The sequence below is a fragment of the Armigeres subalbatus genome, chromosome 3, assembly GCF_024139115.2.
Source record: "Armigeres subalbatus isolate Guangzhou_Male chromosome 3, GZ_Asu_2, whole genome shotgun sequence".
Lineage (NCBI taxonomy): Eukaryota > Metazoa > Arthropoda > Insecta > Diptera > Culicidae > Armigeres > Armigeres subalbatus.
In genome coordinates, this window is record NC_085141.1 from 194,159,439 (window position 1) to 194,177,951 (window position 18,513).

At 38.0% G+C, this 18,513-nt stretch overlaps 1 protein-coding gene across 9 annotated transcripts in view; it reads left to right on the forward strand.

Annotated features, from left to right (window-relative positions):
- LOC134223825 (PDF receptor) overlaps positions 1 to 11,373 on the forward strand; it is a 140,374-nt gene extending 129,001 nt beyond the window's left edge. For 8 of the 9 annotated variants that reach the window (XM_062703032.1, XM_062703030.1, XM_062703031.1 and 5 more), the window contains exon 12: positions 9,524 to 11,373. In XM_062703032.1, coding sequence (XP_062559016.1) covers positions 9,524 to 9,650 — 127 coding nt within the window. In that variant the 3' untranslated portion in view covers positions 9,651 to 11,373. The remainder of the gene's footprint in view (positions 1 to 9,523) is intronic. The other variant, XM_062703037.1, reaches the window with a different exon arrangement.
- Positions 11,374 to 18,513: the final 7,140 nt, after the last annotated feature.

Genomic DNA, 18,513 nt, shown 5'->3' on the forward strand with positions numbered 1-18,513 from the left:
TTTCGAAAGAATGTATTTTATGTAAGTATTCCAATATTAAACGGGTGATTACCACATTGAAAAATGTTATCATTTTCTCAGTTAGTTGCATTGTATAACGTCGCGCCGCTTAAACCAAACCATCGTGCTATTGCATCATCATTGAATTCGTGCATTATTGTCTCCGGTTGCACGTGAAATCACAATATGCAGCACGATCGAAGGTGGCAATGGATGTACACACTTAACTCATTTCACCGTATTCGGTAAATTTTACCGAAATCTCAACAGCAGAACTGTTCGGTAATTTATTTTACAGATTTTTTGTAATTTTTTCCATTGCTCAACTGTCAAAATCACCGAAAATCAGTTAAATTATTTACCGAACAGTTCTGTTGTTGAGATTTCGGTAAAATTTTACCGAATTCGGCGATTTATTTTAAGTGTGTATAAGATGCAATTCAGTCTCAATCACGCAATGTACCATCGATCAACCATTTCAAAAATATGTCTAGTACCCACCGTAAGATTCCTTATACGAAATAACATGTGTTATAAATATTCAAAATAAATATATTTCATATTTTTATTGCTTATATTTTTTTTTGCATTTGGCATAATAAACGAAAAAAAAAACAATCATTGACTGAATCTCGGTAAAAATATATGCTGAAGCACTCGGTAATTCATTTGCCGATCGCCCGGTAAAATTTGACAGCTGACAAGACTACACGTTTTGCAGCCCAGTCGGCAATTTGAACTTTTAACGAGATTTTTACCGAGCTCTCAGCTGTTGGATTCTCGGCAATTTATTTTGCCGGGCTCGGTGAAATAAATTAAGTGTGATAAGTGTCTCGAGTCCAAGCGCGCTTCTCTCCATCTCTTGCAATCCGAAGTCTCCAAATCCATTCACATCTCTCCCATCTCTCATCTCCTTAAACCTCATAATGCTCTTTTTCCAATTCCTCATTCCTCCAAATCTGGTGTTGTTGTAGCGTAATCTATTCCCTATTTGCTCAAATTTTAACACAACCAGGGGTTCATAATTTGTTTAAATTATATTGAAATATAAATATTCTACATGACTTAAATTTTTTTTTCAATTTGTTTTTATTTAGTTTTAATATTTTTACAGCAAGTTTATACAATATTATTTACTCGTTTATTTTACTAATTTTAAGGCCGTTTATTGTTACCGATTCCGCCGGTAACACTTCTCACAGGCCCGTTATCTTCCTTGTACAGCTATTCGGCTCTAGTTCGGGGAGAGGTCAGCTCGACTATATTAGATGCTAACTCGTCCACCTACAGTGAAATGAACTCTCTGCTGACCGCGGTTCCATAGAGAAGTACTTTGATTCTAAAATAGCTACCGATGACCTTATGAAGATACGATGACATTCCGAGCCGGAGCGGGGTTAGCACTTCTATGGGCTTAACCACTCCGTAGGCATCAGCCCATAGGAACTCTGGCAGATTCTACCAAAGAACGCTCTTGTGCTCACTTTAATGGCCTTGTTGATGACTGAGTTCGTAACTTTAAACTCTGTGCGACGTTCGATCCTGGCCTCGTCTGTATGTGAACTTTGGGCGATAATCTAATCCACACCGTTCCTACTCAATGTACTAGCCCAAGTAACCTTCCTTTAAAAGTACGATTTTCGCTTAATCAGCTTCACTGCGCTGATTAAGCGAAAAATGCACTATTGAAGGTACTTTTAATTACTTGGGAGCAAGGATAGGATGTGTCAAGTAGTCAATAAAAATCGTACAGATTTGCTGTCACAATCGTACCGGATCCCGTCAGGACCATGTGTTTTGAACATCGCTCGGAAGGTGTCAGTATTCCTCTTATTTCGGCTTTATATCACCACCTGATAGGCGTCTCTCCATGGCGCTCTGGCACAGTCTGTCGAAGCCGGTTTTCTTGCTTTCTTCGATGGTCTTGTTTAGGTCAAGTCTTGCCGCTTTGAATAACTAGATGCGTTCCTCCCTCACTTCCGCCGAATGTGCACATTGCTTCTTCTAGTTCTGAAGTTCAGATTTGCAAGTTCCGCCAGTATACCTGGGGCTTGCAATTCCGCAGTTGCCCCTTCCACGGCATGGTATAGTGTTACACGCTCGTGACAGAACCGCAACCAGTTTGTCACTGCTCAAACTTCCCGTGTTTTCCACATAGCGTGCACTATAGTGCTTCATCGCACATATTCGCTTCACGGCCAACTTCGCCGCACCGCCTCACAGTGGCGGGCCCTCGGGCGGGCCCTCATACAAATCCCGAATTAAACCTGATATTGCGTTTTTGTACATCACTAGATATCGACAAAAACTAATCATGTACCAAAAAACAAGTAATTATGTTTTATTGCGCTCGAGTAATAAACGTTGCGGACGGGAATAGGGGGTGCTGCCCAAATGGTTCTCTGCCCTATGTTAAATTTAAAAAAAAAATATGGGCTTCACGAAAATCACGAAAAAAAATTGTCCGGCTTTCCACCAAGTGCGCTTACGTGGGCTACTTCTGGCCGGCCCTTTGCATGTCCACGATTTGTGTCCCGCTGTAATTTTTTCCATTGCTCAACTGTCAAAATCACCGAAAATCAGTTAAATTATTTACCGAACAGTTCTGCTGTTGAGATTTTCGGTAAAACGCGCTGCGTCCTTCTCCTCCAGAATCTATCTGCACTCTTCGTCGAACCAATCGTTCCGTCGACTTCGTTTCATATACCCGACGTTGTTCTCCGCTGCGTCGTTAATGGCTGCTTTAACTGTATTCCAGCATTCTTCAAGAGGGGCCCCATCGAGCTCACCCTCTTCCGGCAACGCTGCCTCGAGATGCTGCGCGTATGCAGTGGCGACATCAGGTTGCTTCAGTCGCTCTAGGTCGTACCGCGGCGGTCGTCGGTACCGAACATTGTTGATGACGGATAGTTTTGGGCGCAGTTTAACCATCACCAGATAGTGGTCAGAGTCGATGTTAGCGCGACGATATGTCCTGACGTCGATAATGTCGGAGAAGTGCCGTCCATCAATCAGAACGTGGTCGATTTGTAATTCTGTCTGCAGTGGTGATCCCCAGGTGTACCGATACGGAAGGCTGTGTTGGAAGTAGGTGCTGCAAATGGCCATATTCTTGGAGGCAGAGAAATCAGTTAGTCGTAGGCCGTTTTCGTTCGTCAGCCGGTGTGCGCTGAACTTCCCAATAGTCGGTCTAAACTCCTCCTCTTGGCCAACCAACCAACTTGGTTCAAATCTCCTATGATGATTTTGACGTCGTGGCGTGGGCAGCTATCGTACTCACGTTCCAGCTGCGCGTAGAATGCGTCCTTATCATCATCAGTTCTTCCGGAGTGTGGGCTATGGACGTTGATTATGCTGAAGTTGAAGAACCGGCCTTTGATCCTCAACCTGCACATTCTCTCGTTTATCGGTCACCACCCGATCACGCGCCTTTGCATCTCGCCCATCACTATGAAAGCTGTTCCCAGCTCGTGTGTGTTGCCGCAGCTCTGGTAGATGGTATGATTACCTCTAAACGTTCGCACCATTCACTATGGGGAATCAGGTGGCCGAAAATAAAAAAAATCGACTTTCTCTGATTCGTAATTCAAGTTGACCTACTAAATGCTAATGCTTTGGAGCATTAAACCCCAGCATATCAGCACTCTAAGCCATATGGTTATCAAGATATAGGCATTAGAGCCAGACACTTTTTAGTTCTTGAAAAATCAATGCATTATTCAACTGTCAATATCTTCGGCTACAGTAGCTCTTTTCCAACTCTTTAAAAAGTTTCTGAAAGCTTGTTTCATGGACTTGCGAAGAACCGGTTAGTTATGGGAAAATAGGTAGTGGAACATCCGAAAATGACACGAAGAAAAAAAAAATTTCATTCAAAAAGTTCCATACAAAAAAAGTTTCTCAAAGTTTCGCTTAGCGACTACCACTACGACTTTCTTTGGACCTCCCAGAAGGCATTTAAACAAATTCCAGCTGCTTATGGCTGCAAATCTGCGATTCCGATCACTTTTTCTAAAAAAAAGTCATTAATTTTGAAACATTAAATGTAATTATTCTCATAATACACGGCAGACTGTGATGGGCTGGATACAAATCCCATGCGTATGACAAAAGAGCATCAAGAACAGTTAAAATAGAGATAGTAAATAACACGAAAAGTGTCGTAGGCTTCGTGGTAGGCCGTGTACACGATAGCTAATGCAGCTATATGATACTCCATTTGGCGTAGGCTCACCAAGAGGAGGCAACTCATTATCTATCAAGTATCAAGCAAATAAATATGAAAAAAAACAATATGCTCTTGAGGGTTACGAAAATACTCTAGGCTTCATTTGAAATTATTTCATAAAAAGTAAAATTTTGATATTAATTAAAATCCAATATGTGAATACAAGAAGCAAACATGTCTGTACCTAAGGACATCTTTCGATAATTATTGGTATGTACCTAGGTGAAATAAATAAACAGAACATTTATGAATGTCTATCTGAGTGCATAGTGAGCTGTGATTGCGAAGGTAAATCGTGTGAAGTGTTTGTACTTATTATTTGGTGAATCATGAATTATAGGCAACTCATTGAAGTATTTAGAGCTCACGAGGGACGTCAGGTAGATCGCGTTGAAAAAGCTTTGGAATATATCTGCCAAAGCTTCGCTGTGGATAAACAAAAAAAGAGTCAACTCCATACAAAATTGAAAAATCTGCATTTGAAATTTGAAAAAAATGGCAGGCCGCATCCCGGTCCAAAACTTTCTTTGACTCATATAATGAGGAATGGCTTGACACAGAATTTGAATTAGAAGAATTTTATCATGCTGAGCCAGAGCCAGTGCACAATGGGGAAATCCGATTTCAAAGGTGGAAAAAATTGATAACTTTCTTCACGAACAACTTACAGAAGAGATCAAGAGCTTATTCGAAAGGGAATTTTGCAAAGAATTCAGTGAGCGCTGTTTCATGGACGTGGGACGCTTCTGTATGTAGTTATTGAGCTCGGTTTGCCCTAATGCCCCATATATCGCGAGTTTCCAAACTATTTGTCATTTTATCTTTAAGACATTGTTCTAAAATTGAGTTTATCTCTTCACTGTGGATCCACAGAAGGGCACTAAATATATTTTGATGGTAAAAGTTGGAAATTTAAGGGACTTTGGGGTAAAATACGCATCAAAGTGCATTTTAAGTGAAATTTTCATGTATTCTGTAAGAAATAGTAATATTTACAGATAAGTGTTGATATTATTGTCTCAATGTGTTGAACGGATATTGACAAATGTTTACCGAACAAAAATTAATGAAATAAATCGTTTCACAAATGTTTTACTTGGTTATTTATTGAGTTAAAAACGATTTTTAAAAACTTTTGAATAGCACCGATGCCAAACATTTCCAAACCATACCCGATAGCACAACTAGACAAGAATAGTCATATGTTATGAGTCTTGATGTGATCATAGATAGGAGGTGATGGGAGATACACTTTTTTCTTACCTTTTTGCCCAAATTCCCCTATGAAATAATATAGCTCAATGATTCTAAGCAAGGAAATGATGTTTTAATGTTTATTTAATTGATATTTTTTAATGATATAATGAAAATAACTAATAATCATATAAATCATTAAAAATATTGAATTATAGGGGATTTAGGGGTCATACAGCTCATTTAATGTAACTTTTTATACAAAATACTATAACTTTTCTCACGAGCGACTCACAGATAAGGTTAAGGGCTTATTCGGAAGCGAATTTTCCAAGAAATTCAGTGAGAGATGTTTCATAGACGTGAGACACTTCTGTATGTAGTTATTAAGCTCGTTTTGCCCCAATGTCCCATACATCACAGTTTATCATATTTTTCGTGCTTTTATCTTCCAAGTATTGTACTAAAGATGTGTTCTCCTCTTCATTATAGATCCATAGAAAAGCACTATACATGATTTGTTGGCTAAAGTTGGAAATTTAAGGGATTTTGGGGTCAAATAAGTATTAAATTGCACTTTACGTGAACTTTTCATGTATTCTGTGAAAATTAATAGAAATATTTTTGTTCTCCCAAAATGTTCTACAGACATTGATAAATGTTTGCGAAACAATTACTAATGATGTAAATAATTTCACAAGTGTTTTGTAATTTATTGTGTAAAACCCGATTTTTTAAATGCTTCTGAAAAGTGCCGATGCCAATCATTCCCAAACCACACCCGTTTACACAACTAGATAAGAGTAAATATATTAGTCGATGTGATAATAGATGGGAATCGATAGGAAAAATTCTTTTTTAATGACATTTATGGTATCAATTTCTGTTAAAAAAATTATGACAATAATATCAACTATTATCTGTAAATATCTGAATAATCAATAGGCAGTAGATTTCACCAAAATTGACCATATGTAGAGCTACATCAATGCTTACAAGTTTTTAATCACCGTATATTAACCCTAAATGACCATTCGATGAAACGTCACTCACTAAATTTCTAGGAAAATTCGCTTAACCCCTTAACCTTATCTGTGAGTCGCTCGTGAGAAAAGTTATAGTATTTTGTATAAAAAGTTAAATTAAATTAGCTGTATGACCCCTAAATCCCGTATAATTCAATATTTTCAATGATTTATATGATTATTAGTTATTTTCATTATATCATTGGAAAATATCAATTGAATAAACATTACAACATCATTTCCTTCCTCAGAATCATTGAGCTATATTATTTCATAGGGGAATTTGGGCAAAAGGTAAGAAAAAAGAGTATCTCCCATCACCTCCTATCTATGATCACATCAAGACTCATAACATATGACTATTCTTGTCTAGTTGTGCTATCGGGTATGGTTTGGAAATGTTTGGCATCGGTGCTATTCAAAAGTTTTTAAAAATCGTTTTTTACTCAATAAATAACCAAATAAAACATTTGTGAAACGATTTATTTAATTAATTTTTGTTCGGCAAACATTTGTCAATATCTGTTCAACACTTTGAGACAATAATATCAACACTGATCTGTAAATATTACTATTTCTTACACAATACATGAAAATTTCACATAAAATGCACTTTGATGCGTATTTGACCCCAAAATCCCTTAAATTTCTAACTTTTACCAACAAAATATATTAAGTGCCCTTCTGTGGATCCACAGTGAAGAGATAAACACAATTTTAGAACAATGTCTTAAAGATAAAATAACAAATAGTTTGGAAACTCGCGATATATGGGGCATTAGGGCAAACCGAGCTCAATAACTACATACAGAAGCGTCCCACGTCCATGAAACAGCGCTCACTGAATTCTTTGCAAAATTCCCTTTCGAATAAGCTCTTGATCTCTTCTGTAAGTTGTTCGTGAAGAAAGTTATCAATTTTTTCCACCTTTGAAATCGGATTTCCCCATTGTGCAGTGGCTTCAACATCTCGTGGAAGGCCATCAAAACAATTTGAGGATTTAAGTGAGCGTACGAAGCGCAGAAGAATTAATGACGAGCTAATGGATCCAAGAGAGGATACCATAGAAAAAGCGCTACTGGGAGCAAGAAGAACTGCCTACAACAGAAGTGATACGAGTATGGTGAAAGTGATAGGCCATATTTTAAAAAACCGAGATCACGCTTCCAGAATGTTTTTTAGTGACTGAAACTTCTTGCAATACAACAGATTCGAGTACAGAAAAATATACCATAGCAGATATTTTAATCGATCTTGAAGAAATAAATGATGATTTTGTTGAGGATGTTCATGTACATAATGAATAAATAATATATTAGTATACTTATATATCTTGAAGCTTTTACTGCATGGAGTTCGTTTAGCTTTAATAGAGCTTTATATTGTATTCCCTTTACTTGTTTTACGGGTTAAGAGCCTGAACCAATCTGAAAAATCCTACAAAGACAACCTGTTACGTATGTAGATGCAATGGCCTGTATTTGACGGAGTCCTTGTGCAACTTAGAACATCTGTACAACTCAATTCACATAAAAACAGTATACAATTTTCTAGTTTGAACTCTACAGGTCTGCGCTGCAATAAAATACACATCTAAAGACTGCTGTGTACATGAGACATTCGTAGATAAAAGGGATATATTCCATAGAGATCAAAGGTCTGTATTCCAGGGAGTTTGGAGACCTTAGAAGTAATAACGACCTGCAAAACAAGTATTTCACATCTTTTAGACAATAATCTACGATATAAGTGTGAAATATTGCAGAAATGAAATGAAAATATTTTCGGCCACCTACTTGTATGGAGCCGCCCCATAGTGCATTGATCCCTTCCAACAAACTTCCTGCAGCGCTACGATTCCGAATCCACGGTCCTTGAGCACATCGGCGAGTATGCGTGTGCTTCCGATGAAGTTGAGAGATTTGCAGTTCCACGAACCGAGTTTCCAATCGCTAGTCCCTTTTCGTCGCAGTGGTCTTCGCCGTTGGTTCCGGTCCGTACTCTCTTGTTGATTATTCGTTGCGTGAGTTTTTTTTTTTTGCTGGCTTGCAGGGCCTGACACCAAACCCCCTAAAAACCATTCCTCCTTATTTCCGGTGGACCATGGTGCACAGTTTCACTTAGAGTCCCTCGCTGGCACTCGGACGATGATCAGCCGCCCCTAACATGGAGAACAGACGCTGTTGTGAGCCGATCCTGACATGGAGAACAGACGCTCAGTAAGATTTGCACCTCCGGAGAGGAGCAAACCCCCCCCCCCCCTTCTCTGTCAGCATACGACCATAGTTCCCACCGGGGTTGGTAACCCGAACTTCCCTAAGGTTGCTCGTACCCCGGCCAGCACCGCGGGGAGGTAGGGATAGGAGTTGCTGGGTAAGAGGCTAAGAACCGCGAGATGGGGTCTATTTTATTCCTTCAGGTACGCGAAGTACCAATGGTACGCTTTACCCAGCATTTGCCGTGCCCATTTGCCCATTATTTCAATCAATAATGTCTAAATAATTATAAAAACTGCAAAAAAACGTCATTTTAAATAAGTATGGGGACAACTTAAACGATATGGAATGATTTGTCAATAAAATAAGGGTGCCCATAATTCAACCAATAAAAGTGCCCACAACCGAATTTCGCAGCCTTTTTGGAAAATGAAGAAAAAAAATTCGCGCTTAAATTTTAATGGCAATCGTCATTAAGCCTCAAAATAGATTAAATTTACTGTGTAAATATGCATTGGTACTCACTTTTTGAATTAAATCACGTTAATTTATGACACTTTGAAAAAGGCAATAAAAACACTTCCGTGTTTCTGTTTTTTGTAAAAAAAAAAAGATTTGTCCCTAGTTCAAAGCAAAGATCCCCATCCGGTTTGATATTGAGCACAAAACATCCGAACCTCCTCCCCTTCAATTTAAATTTTATATAATTCAAAAAGAGTTCTTGCCAAATAGGTATATTTATAGAGAAGAGAAGTTATCACAAAATGGAAATGTTTCAGGTTGAAACATAAGATAATGTAACATATCTGTAACACTTAATTCCTTATCTAATATAGAAATTTTGTATTATATTTTTGCAGAGCCAGCAACGCCAGAACAAGTAGTAAAAACTGGATTTCTATCTGCTTCAGAGTACAAAAGGATCCTAGCCAACAAGCGCCTGAACCGGCACCACCTGAGTCAGTCATATTCGATATTTCAGATTGATTTATGTTCCCTAAATACCATTATAGTTTGCATTGGTAATTATTGGCATTTTACGTGAACCAACCCAAGAATCATCATACATAGCATTTGAACATTTGAAAATACAAAGAGTGGGATTTCTTATGTTTAGATTGTTGCAGTATAGTTTATATTATTTTTAACTTCGCTTTCTTTGATGTGTACTGTGTGGCACATGTAGTAACTTATACATCCTATACTCTCATTTAAAGCTTCGTTGAAAACCTGTAAAGATTTGCACAGTACTTGACAGTACTTGATTAAACGCAAGCGAATACCATAGCTCTGTTAAATATAGGCCGTTGCGAAGAAATCTATATAGCCTGATAAAGATAAACCTCAGTTAAAACTCGTTAGCCGGGCTTGTTTTAAAAGAGTTTGTTAGCTATATGTATGCAAGTTCAACTAATGTTAATGCTTATGGCTACCTGGGTAATGCTATGTTCGAACTGCAGACTGAATAACATTTTATTCCGAAATCCGACAAAACAATTGTCAATTTCTTTTTCTCCAATGGTTCATCATTTCAACTGGAACTTGGCCTGCTTTTCAACTTAGTATTCTATTAGCATTGCCTCAGTTATTAATTGAAAGTTTTTCTATGCCCGCCATTGCATGAGTATGTATCTTGTGTGGCAAGTGCATTGGATACAGAATGCTACCAACCCGGAAACATCCTAAATCGGATCGAGAATCGAACTCGCCATCTCCGCATTGGCAATTCTTCACCTTTGCTCCCAAGGCTACTAGGGACAATTCTCACCAAGATAGCCGACAGGGGTTAGGGGCTCGTACACTTATTACATACGTACATATTCGTACACTTATTACATACGGATCATTTTTCTGGGTTTTTCAACCCCACCTCCCCATGTATGATTTTATTTTCATTCACATTATTTTTTCTTTGTATGAAGGGTAAGAAAACGACAAACCCCCTCCCTCCATAAGTGCTTACTTAGTATGTTTTCGGCCCGTTTCAAGCTTTTAGTGAAAACATAGTATAAGTGTTTTTCCACTTATTATACAACAACTAAATATGGAACGTACACCAAATATTCGTTTGTTTTTAAATTTGTTATTCCCAACATTTTAATTATTTTTTAGCATGTTGCAAACTAATGAGACTCTCGTTTCAGGACAAGTGTGTGATGTCTGCTTCGGTTATGGCCCCTACTAACTCATAGCTTTATCGAACCAAACAAAATTTTAACTCAATCAAATCACATCATCGAGCTTTTGTGAGGCTTCAATTAAAACAAACAATAATCGTGATGTAAACCAGAGAATTTATACTTGTTAGATAATAAGAGAGGTGTTATTTTTGTAAGGTCAAGCATGAAAAACTTAAAATGTCGGGTAGCTTTTTTACTAACCTAACGTGATAACAAACTAATATAGTATCTAGGGAAATCGAGGCAAATTATGCAGTTGATAAAATGTGTAATTTATACATACCAAATATCGAAAGGAAATTTCAATTAATCGAAACAAATATGAAAACAGCTGAGAATGATAAATTGATAGTGCTTTATTGTGAAAGTCAACTTTTATCACATCAATGCAACAAAACCATTGAAAGATGTTAGGTGTATCTGATGAAGTACGTGTATTCCGATGATATCCTAAGAATCGTTGAAAGCCATAAATGCGCGAATGAAACGTCGATTTGACAAATTTTACAGAAAATTTTCATTTTTAAGAACCTGTGTACAGTTATTCATAAAAAAAATCCGAAATCCAAAAAGAAATCTATTATTTAAGGTTATATTTATTTGAGCGGCATCACATCATACACGGCTATCAAGAATGCCTTTATCGAAAAAAGTGAGAAAACCTAAGTGACATGCGCACTGGACTACCGATGCAACCTGATGAACGCGATAGATCGGGCATGAAACAGAGCAGTCAAGTACGAGTCTCGTCAACGGTATCCGGTTCTAGAAAAAGGAGTTAATTGCGCTGTTGCAGACGGGACGAGTGAGCGTGGGTCTACTCCCTGGCCGGGAGTAAGCTGCAATAACTAGCGATGTTTATTTATTTATTTATTTGTAAATTCATTCATCTGCCAAAAATAGTCTTAATGAATATGCCAAGATGACAATTATATTTAATTTTCTCATTCGGCAAGCGGATTGAGATGCCGATATACCAAGTCAAACAAATGTTCAACGGAAGTAAGCTTGCGGATCATTGCACAAATTAGCTGGTTCAATCCATAAAGAGTGCGATGAAAGTTCGATTGCAACAGAGATCGCTGTCTTAGCATTCTTCCTGAAGTCCTAAAGTTAAGCTGCGACACTCCCCGTGCACCACATGTACCTCATTGTGGGTGTGATGATTCAACCCGCTACCACCCTGCCGCCGAAGCAGCTACGCTACGACACTCCTCCTCAGCATGCGCAGTCCACACTCAAACTTCTGCCGTGCTCCGAGGTGAGAATAGTGGTGACGCACTATGACACTCCTGGCTCAACACAAGCAGATCACTCGTTCGCGACGTAGGAACACTTCCCATGTCAATTGGCATTCACTGGTCTCCTGTGCGCTTTGAGCGGGACACGATCGCTTTGACACATGTAGCTTTTTGTAGGGGTTTAACAGAGCCCACTGCCAAACCCATCACGTACTAGGCAGGCCCCCAACTCGTAGAGGCCGTGGGGAAGAATCGTAAAGCCCTTGGACATAGTCCCTGCTGCCCCATCCGATCAAGGGTTTCGAAGCCAAGTAGTTGACATCTGTCGATATACTCTGGAAGATTTGCGGGATCACACCACGGTAGATGTTTGAGGGCTATCCTTAAAAACCTATTCTGGACCCCCTCATTTCGTAAGTTCCTCGTTACGTTGTTCGGCACCTAAGCAACAGAAGCCGTTTCCAGAATTGGTCGCACGAGAGCTCAAAAAAGTGTTTTAAAACAGTGCGAATCCGTGAAATCCTTGGATATTCGCCTCCTCTACGATATCTTACGACGCCTCAACCCGATGATGCCGGTGAAAGACACTACAGATCAGTTACTCACAGACCCAACCGATCAGCTGAACCATTGGTTCGAGTACTTCCAACCACTTGTTCATGTTTCGATGCCCGACCATCCATCAACATCTGGGCATGGGCCGCCAAGGGTGTGACGTATTGCCTGTTACTCCAAGAACTTTAACAGTGTGGCTTGTTTGTTGCCATGGTATCGTTAGTTCATTCTCTTCAATTAGGCTAATATCAATCACTTTTCAATACCAAATTTTCAAAACGACTTATCTGCTTTTGTAAACAAATATTCAAACGATTTGACGAATCTGAGAGCACTCCCACGCAAACCAACACCATCAACAGGTAGCAGAAGTCTTCCCCTACGTGTTGATGGTGTTGATTTGCGTGAGAATGCTTTCAGATTCGTCAAATCGACGTTTGAATCTTTGTTTACAAAAGCAGATAAGTCTTTTTGAAAATTTAGTATGGTTTTGTTTTTAACCAGTTGAGTCTTGCGCCTGAAACACGTTCGAAGCGGATGAACATTTCTCTTGATCTCTCGATTCTTTCAATAGATGAGCTAATGATCGTAATATCGTCGGCATTGGCATCAACAATATCGTTCTCACATACACGCTCTTGCTCTTTTTCGAGTGGATGTAGATATATAACGAAAAGATCCATGCTTAAGACAGCCTTGTCTAACCGATCGTATTGCGAAGGGTTGTGATAGGCGTCAGTTTACCAACAATCTAGGCCCTGTAGCATAATCAGACTAATAATATTAGCTACAAGATACAAGTCAACAAATTACAATTGCGTCGCATAATAATGTTTTGCCAACTAATAATATTAGTACTTATATTATTAGTAAGGGGCCTGTAGCATAATCGAAATTTTACTAATAATATTAGTAGAGTAGCTTTTTTTTTTTTTTTTTTTAACTAATTTTATTTGCTAATTATCTAATACATGCATTCATCTCTTAGACTAGGTGTTCCGTGTTTTCTTAACACTATCATCCTTATTTGCTATGTTACGCTTTTAGTTATTATTAATACATTTCAATTGCCATTTCAATGTTTTCAACTTAAACTAAACTTAACCTATTTTATACTAAGGGTACAAGGAGTTAATCGTTGCAATAGAAGATTGCAACGATTTTTGTCTAAAATTGGAAATAATTTTGTTGGACATTTGTTGCAATGTCTCAATATTAGAAATTCTATGAAGTTCATTGGTACTATACCACGGAGGCAACTTCAGAATCATTTTCAGAATTTTATTTTGAATCCTCTGAAGTGCCTTCTTTCTGGTATTGCAGCAACTAGTCCATATTGGCACAGCATACAACATGGCAGGTCTAAAATTTGTTTGTAAATCAAAAGTTTGTTCTTAAGACAAAGTTTTGATTTTCTGTTTATAAGTGGATATAGACACTTAATATATTTGTTACATTTGGCTTGAAGGCCTTCAATGTGATATATATTAATTTTTGATCTAGCAGAAGTCCTAAATATTTAGCTTCGCTAGACCAATTAATTGGAACCCCATTCATAGTGACAATATGTCTGCTAGAAGGTTTCAAATAAGAAGCTCTCGGCTTATGTGGGAAAATTATAAGCTAAGTTTTGGAAGCATTCGGGAAAATTTTCCATTTTTGCAAGTAAGTGGAGAAAATATCCAAACTTTTTTGCAATCTACTACAAATGACACGAAGGCTTCGCCCTTTGGCTGAAAGGCCCGTGTCATCTGCAAACAAAGATTTTTGACACCCTGGTGGTAAATCAGGTAAGTCAGAAGTAAAAATGTTATACAATATGGGCCCCAGTATGCTGCCTTGGGGGACACCAGCCCTTACAGGTAATCTATCAGATTTAGTATTCTGATAGTTTACCTGCAGCGAGCGATCTGATAAATAATTTTGGATCAGTTAAATGATGTACAGAGGAAAATTAAAATTCATCAATTTTAGAATCAAACCTTCATGCCAAACACTGTCAAATGCTTTCTCTATATCAAGAAGAGCAACTCCAGTCGAATATCCTTCAGATTTGTTGATCCGAATTAAGTTCGTAACTCTTAATAACTGATGAGTGGTTGAATGCCCATGGCGAAAACCAAATTGCTCATCAGCAAAAATAGAATTGTCATTAATATGAACCATCATTCTATTTAAAATAATCTTTTCAAACAGTTTGCTTATTGAAGAAAGCAAACTGATTGGGCGATAACTAGAAGCCTCAGCTGGATTTTTGTCCGGCTTCAAAATTGGAACAACTTTGGCGTTTTTCCATTTATCTGGAAAGTATGCCAATTGAAAACATTTGTTAAATAAATTAACCAAAAAGGATAAAGAGCTCTCAGGAAGTTTTTTGATAAATATGTAGAAAATACCATCATCACCCGGGGCTTTCATATTTTTAAATTTTCTAGTAATAGATCTCACTTCATCCAAATTGGTTCCCAACGAAGGGTCAAAAACATTCTCTTGATTGAGAATGTCTTCGAAGCTCCGTGTAACCTGATCCTCAATTGGACTAGTGAGACCTAGACTAAAATTATGGGCACTCTCGAACTGCTGAGCAAGTTTTTGAGCCTTTTCGCCATTTGTTAATAAAATTTTATTTCCCTCTTTAAGCGCTGGAATTGGCTTTTGAGGTTTTTAAGAATTTTGTTAATTTCCAAAAGTGTTTCGAACTGGGATCCAACTTCGAGACATTATTCTCAAAGTTGGTATTTCTCAGAATAGCGAAACGTTTTTTAATTTCATTTTTCAAATCTCGCCAAATAACTTTCAACGCGGGATCGCGAGTTCTTTGGTATTGCCTTCTTCTCACATTTTTAAGACGGATCAGTAGCTGAAGATCGTCGTCAATAATAATGGAGTTGAATTTAATTTCACATTTAGGAATTGCAATGCCTCTGGCTTCGACAATTAAATTTGTCAAAGATACGAGAGCATTATCAATATCACTTTTGGTATCGAGAGGAATATCAACATCAAAATTCCTATCGATATACGTTTTATATAAATCCCAATCAGCTCTATGATAATTAAAAGTAGAGCTGATTGGATTATAATTATTAGATTATAAAGATTAGATTTCAAATGTCACAGGAAGGTGATCAGAGTCAAAGTCAGCATGAGTTACCAATTGGCCACACAGCTGACTTGAATCCGTTAAAACTAAATCAATTGTAGAAGGATTTCGACTGGAAGAAAAACAAGTTGGTCCATTGGGATATTGAATAGTATAATATCCCACAGAACAATCTTCAAATAAAATTTTACCATTGGAATTGCTTTGAGCATTATTCCATGAACGGTGTTTGGCATTGAAGTCACCAATTACGAAGAATTTTGATTTGTTGCGAGTCAGAATTTGAAGATCAGCTTTCAACAAATTCTTTTGCTGCCCATTGCATTGAAAAGGCAAGTAGGCTGCAATGAAGGAAAATTGTCCAAAATTTGTTTCAACAGAAACTCCCAAGGTTTCAAAACTTTAGTTTGAAACGAAGAAAATAATTTATGTTTGATACGTCTATTAATGACAATGGCGACCCCACCACAGGCGCTGTCAAGACGATCATTTCTGTAGATAAAATAGTTTGGATCTCTTTTAATGAAGAGTCCTGGTTTTAAATACGTTTCAGTTATAATGGCAATATGCACATTATGAACTGAAAGGAAGTTGAATAATTCATCTTCCTTACCCTTTAGAGAGCGGGCATTCCAATTTAGAACTTTCACACAATTATTTGGATCCATTGAAACGGAGTCCGATAACAATTTTTGTGTGTACTTTATACCAACCTGAACAGCTTCAGGAATGGTATGTGCTTTGAACATTGCATCAATCATGTGATGCAATTGGTCAGTTAAAAAGTCAAAATCGGAAGCAGTCATGCTACCTTAATCGGCAACATGACCGTTATTTTCCGTTGGGACATGGGTATAAACCTCATTTTGAGAAGAGAAATTTGGTCTACCAGCAGCGATGTTTGCATACGTAGGTACATTGGAAAAATTGGAATTTACTGAAGTGCTTGCTACCCGTTGACGAGCGGCAAAATTTGTTTGTGAATTGTGGTGGGTATGAATTGCTCGACCGGTAACCGGTTTCGAAATTTGAGCGTTTGAAAAATTTCTACCCGTCGAATCTGGGATCCGATTGGAATTTCCCGTCATCAATTTTGCACGGGAATTCAAAACTTTTTTGCGTGAAGGGCATTCCCAGAAATTGGATTTATGATTGCCCCCACAGTTTGCGCACTGAAATTTATTGGAATCTTCTCTCACAGGACAGACGTCCTTGGCGTGAGAGGTTCCACCACAAATCATGCATTTAGCATCCATGTGACAATGTTTGGTTCCATGGCCCCACTTTTGGCACTTACGGCACTGGGTAGGGTTTTGGAAATTTCCCCCAGGCCTGCGGAAATGTTCCCATGTAACACGGACATGGGACATAATACAGGCCTTTTCCAAACTTTTCATATTATTTAGTTCACTTTTGTTAGAATGAACTAAATAAAATTCTTGAGAAATGCCCCTCTGGGAAGTACCAGAATGGGATTTCTTTTTCATCTTAATTACTTGGACTGGTGAAAATCCAAGTAATTGAGAAATTTCAATTTTAATCTCATCCAGTGATTTATCATCACTGGAGAGGACGACTTTGAACAATCGCTCAGAATTGTCGTCGGATGTGAAGAATTTATGGCGCTTCTCAGTTAAATACTGAAGAAGACGTTTGCGATCGTCAAAGGATCCCGGCAAAACGCGGCAGTCACCCTTCCTAGCAATCTGAAATGAAACCTTGATCCCCTGAAGGTTACTCAAAATCTCATTCCGAAAGCCAGAAAACTCGGCAACAGATACCACAATTGGCGGAATCCTTTGCTTTTTCGCATGGATCGAATCACCTGGGCTAGAGGTATATTCGATTTGCTCAATTTCATGATTAATCAAATCGAACTGATTGCTCAGTTCGATTGGAGAAGAATTATTTCCGATATTAGAGTTAGAAGGAATTTCTGAATTCTCCAGCTTCCTTCTATTTTTTCCGCGCTTGGGCAGGACGGTCTTGAAACCTTGTTTCTTTGAAGGAAGTGGAGAATTCAGAGACTCCCCCTTCCTCTTGTTTTTGTTAATACTCATTGCTGAGCGTGGAGACGTGACCTTCTAAGAGGTTTTTTCCCAGAACGGTGTCCCTGCAGGATTACCACCGCTTGTCGGAATTTTACTTCCGCAAACGGGTCCAACGTAAAACGAAGGCACGGGTCCTTGCAAAGATCGTAACGGGATCAGTGGGTACAAATAGCGCTAAGAAGCACCGTTGAAATTAAAATAGCTTCGGGTAGTATTAAAAACTTCCTTCCGCAAAGAGAGAAAGAATCGCACAGCACGAAAGCACGATGCGGTCTGATTAGTAGAGTAGCTTGTAACTTGTATTTCTCTGTTGCATAATGAATCTACAAGTATCAATTTACAAGTCTAATATTACAAGTAAAGCGCACTAATAATATTAGCAGAATTTAAAAGTAACTGTTGCATAAAGAAAATACAAGTATACATTATTAGCGTTGGCTTGTAGTTTCTTTTACAAGTATGAATGGTGCTGTAATTTAATTTACAAGTCGCTTTTATTTTATTATTTCAGCAGTGCAAAGCAAATATACATCGTTTTATTATTTTAACGACTTAAAAGAGAAAGAAACTATTATTCAAAGTGCATTAAATTGTCATACAGTGAAATACTATGCACTAAGAATAAATTTCTCGTTCCAATACAGAACTGAGAATTATGAAATTTTTCAAACAACTCTGGAGAAAGCAGAAATACTTTAAGCGCTGACATCAATTTTGTGT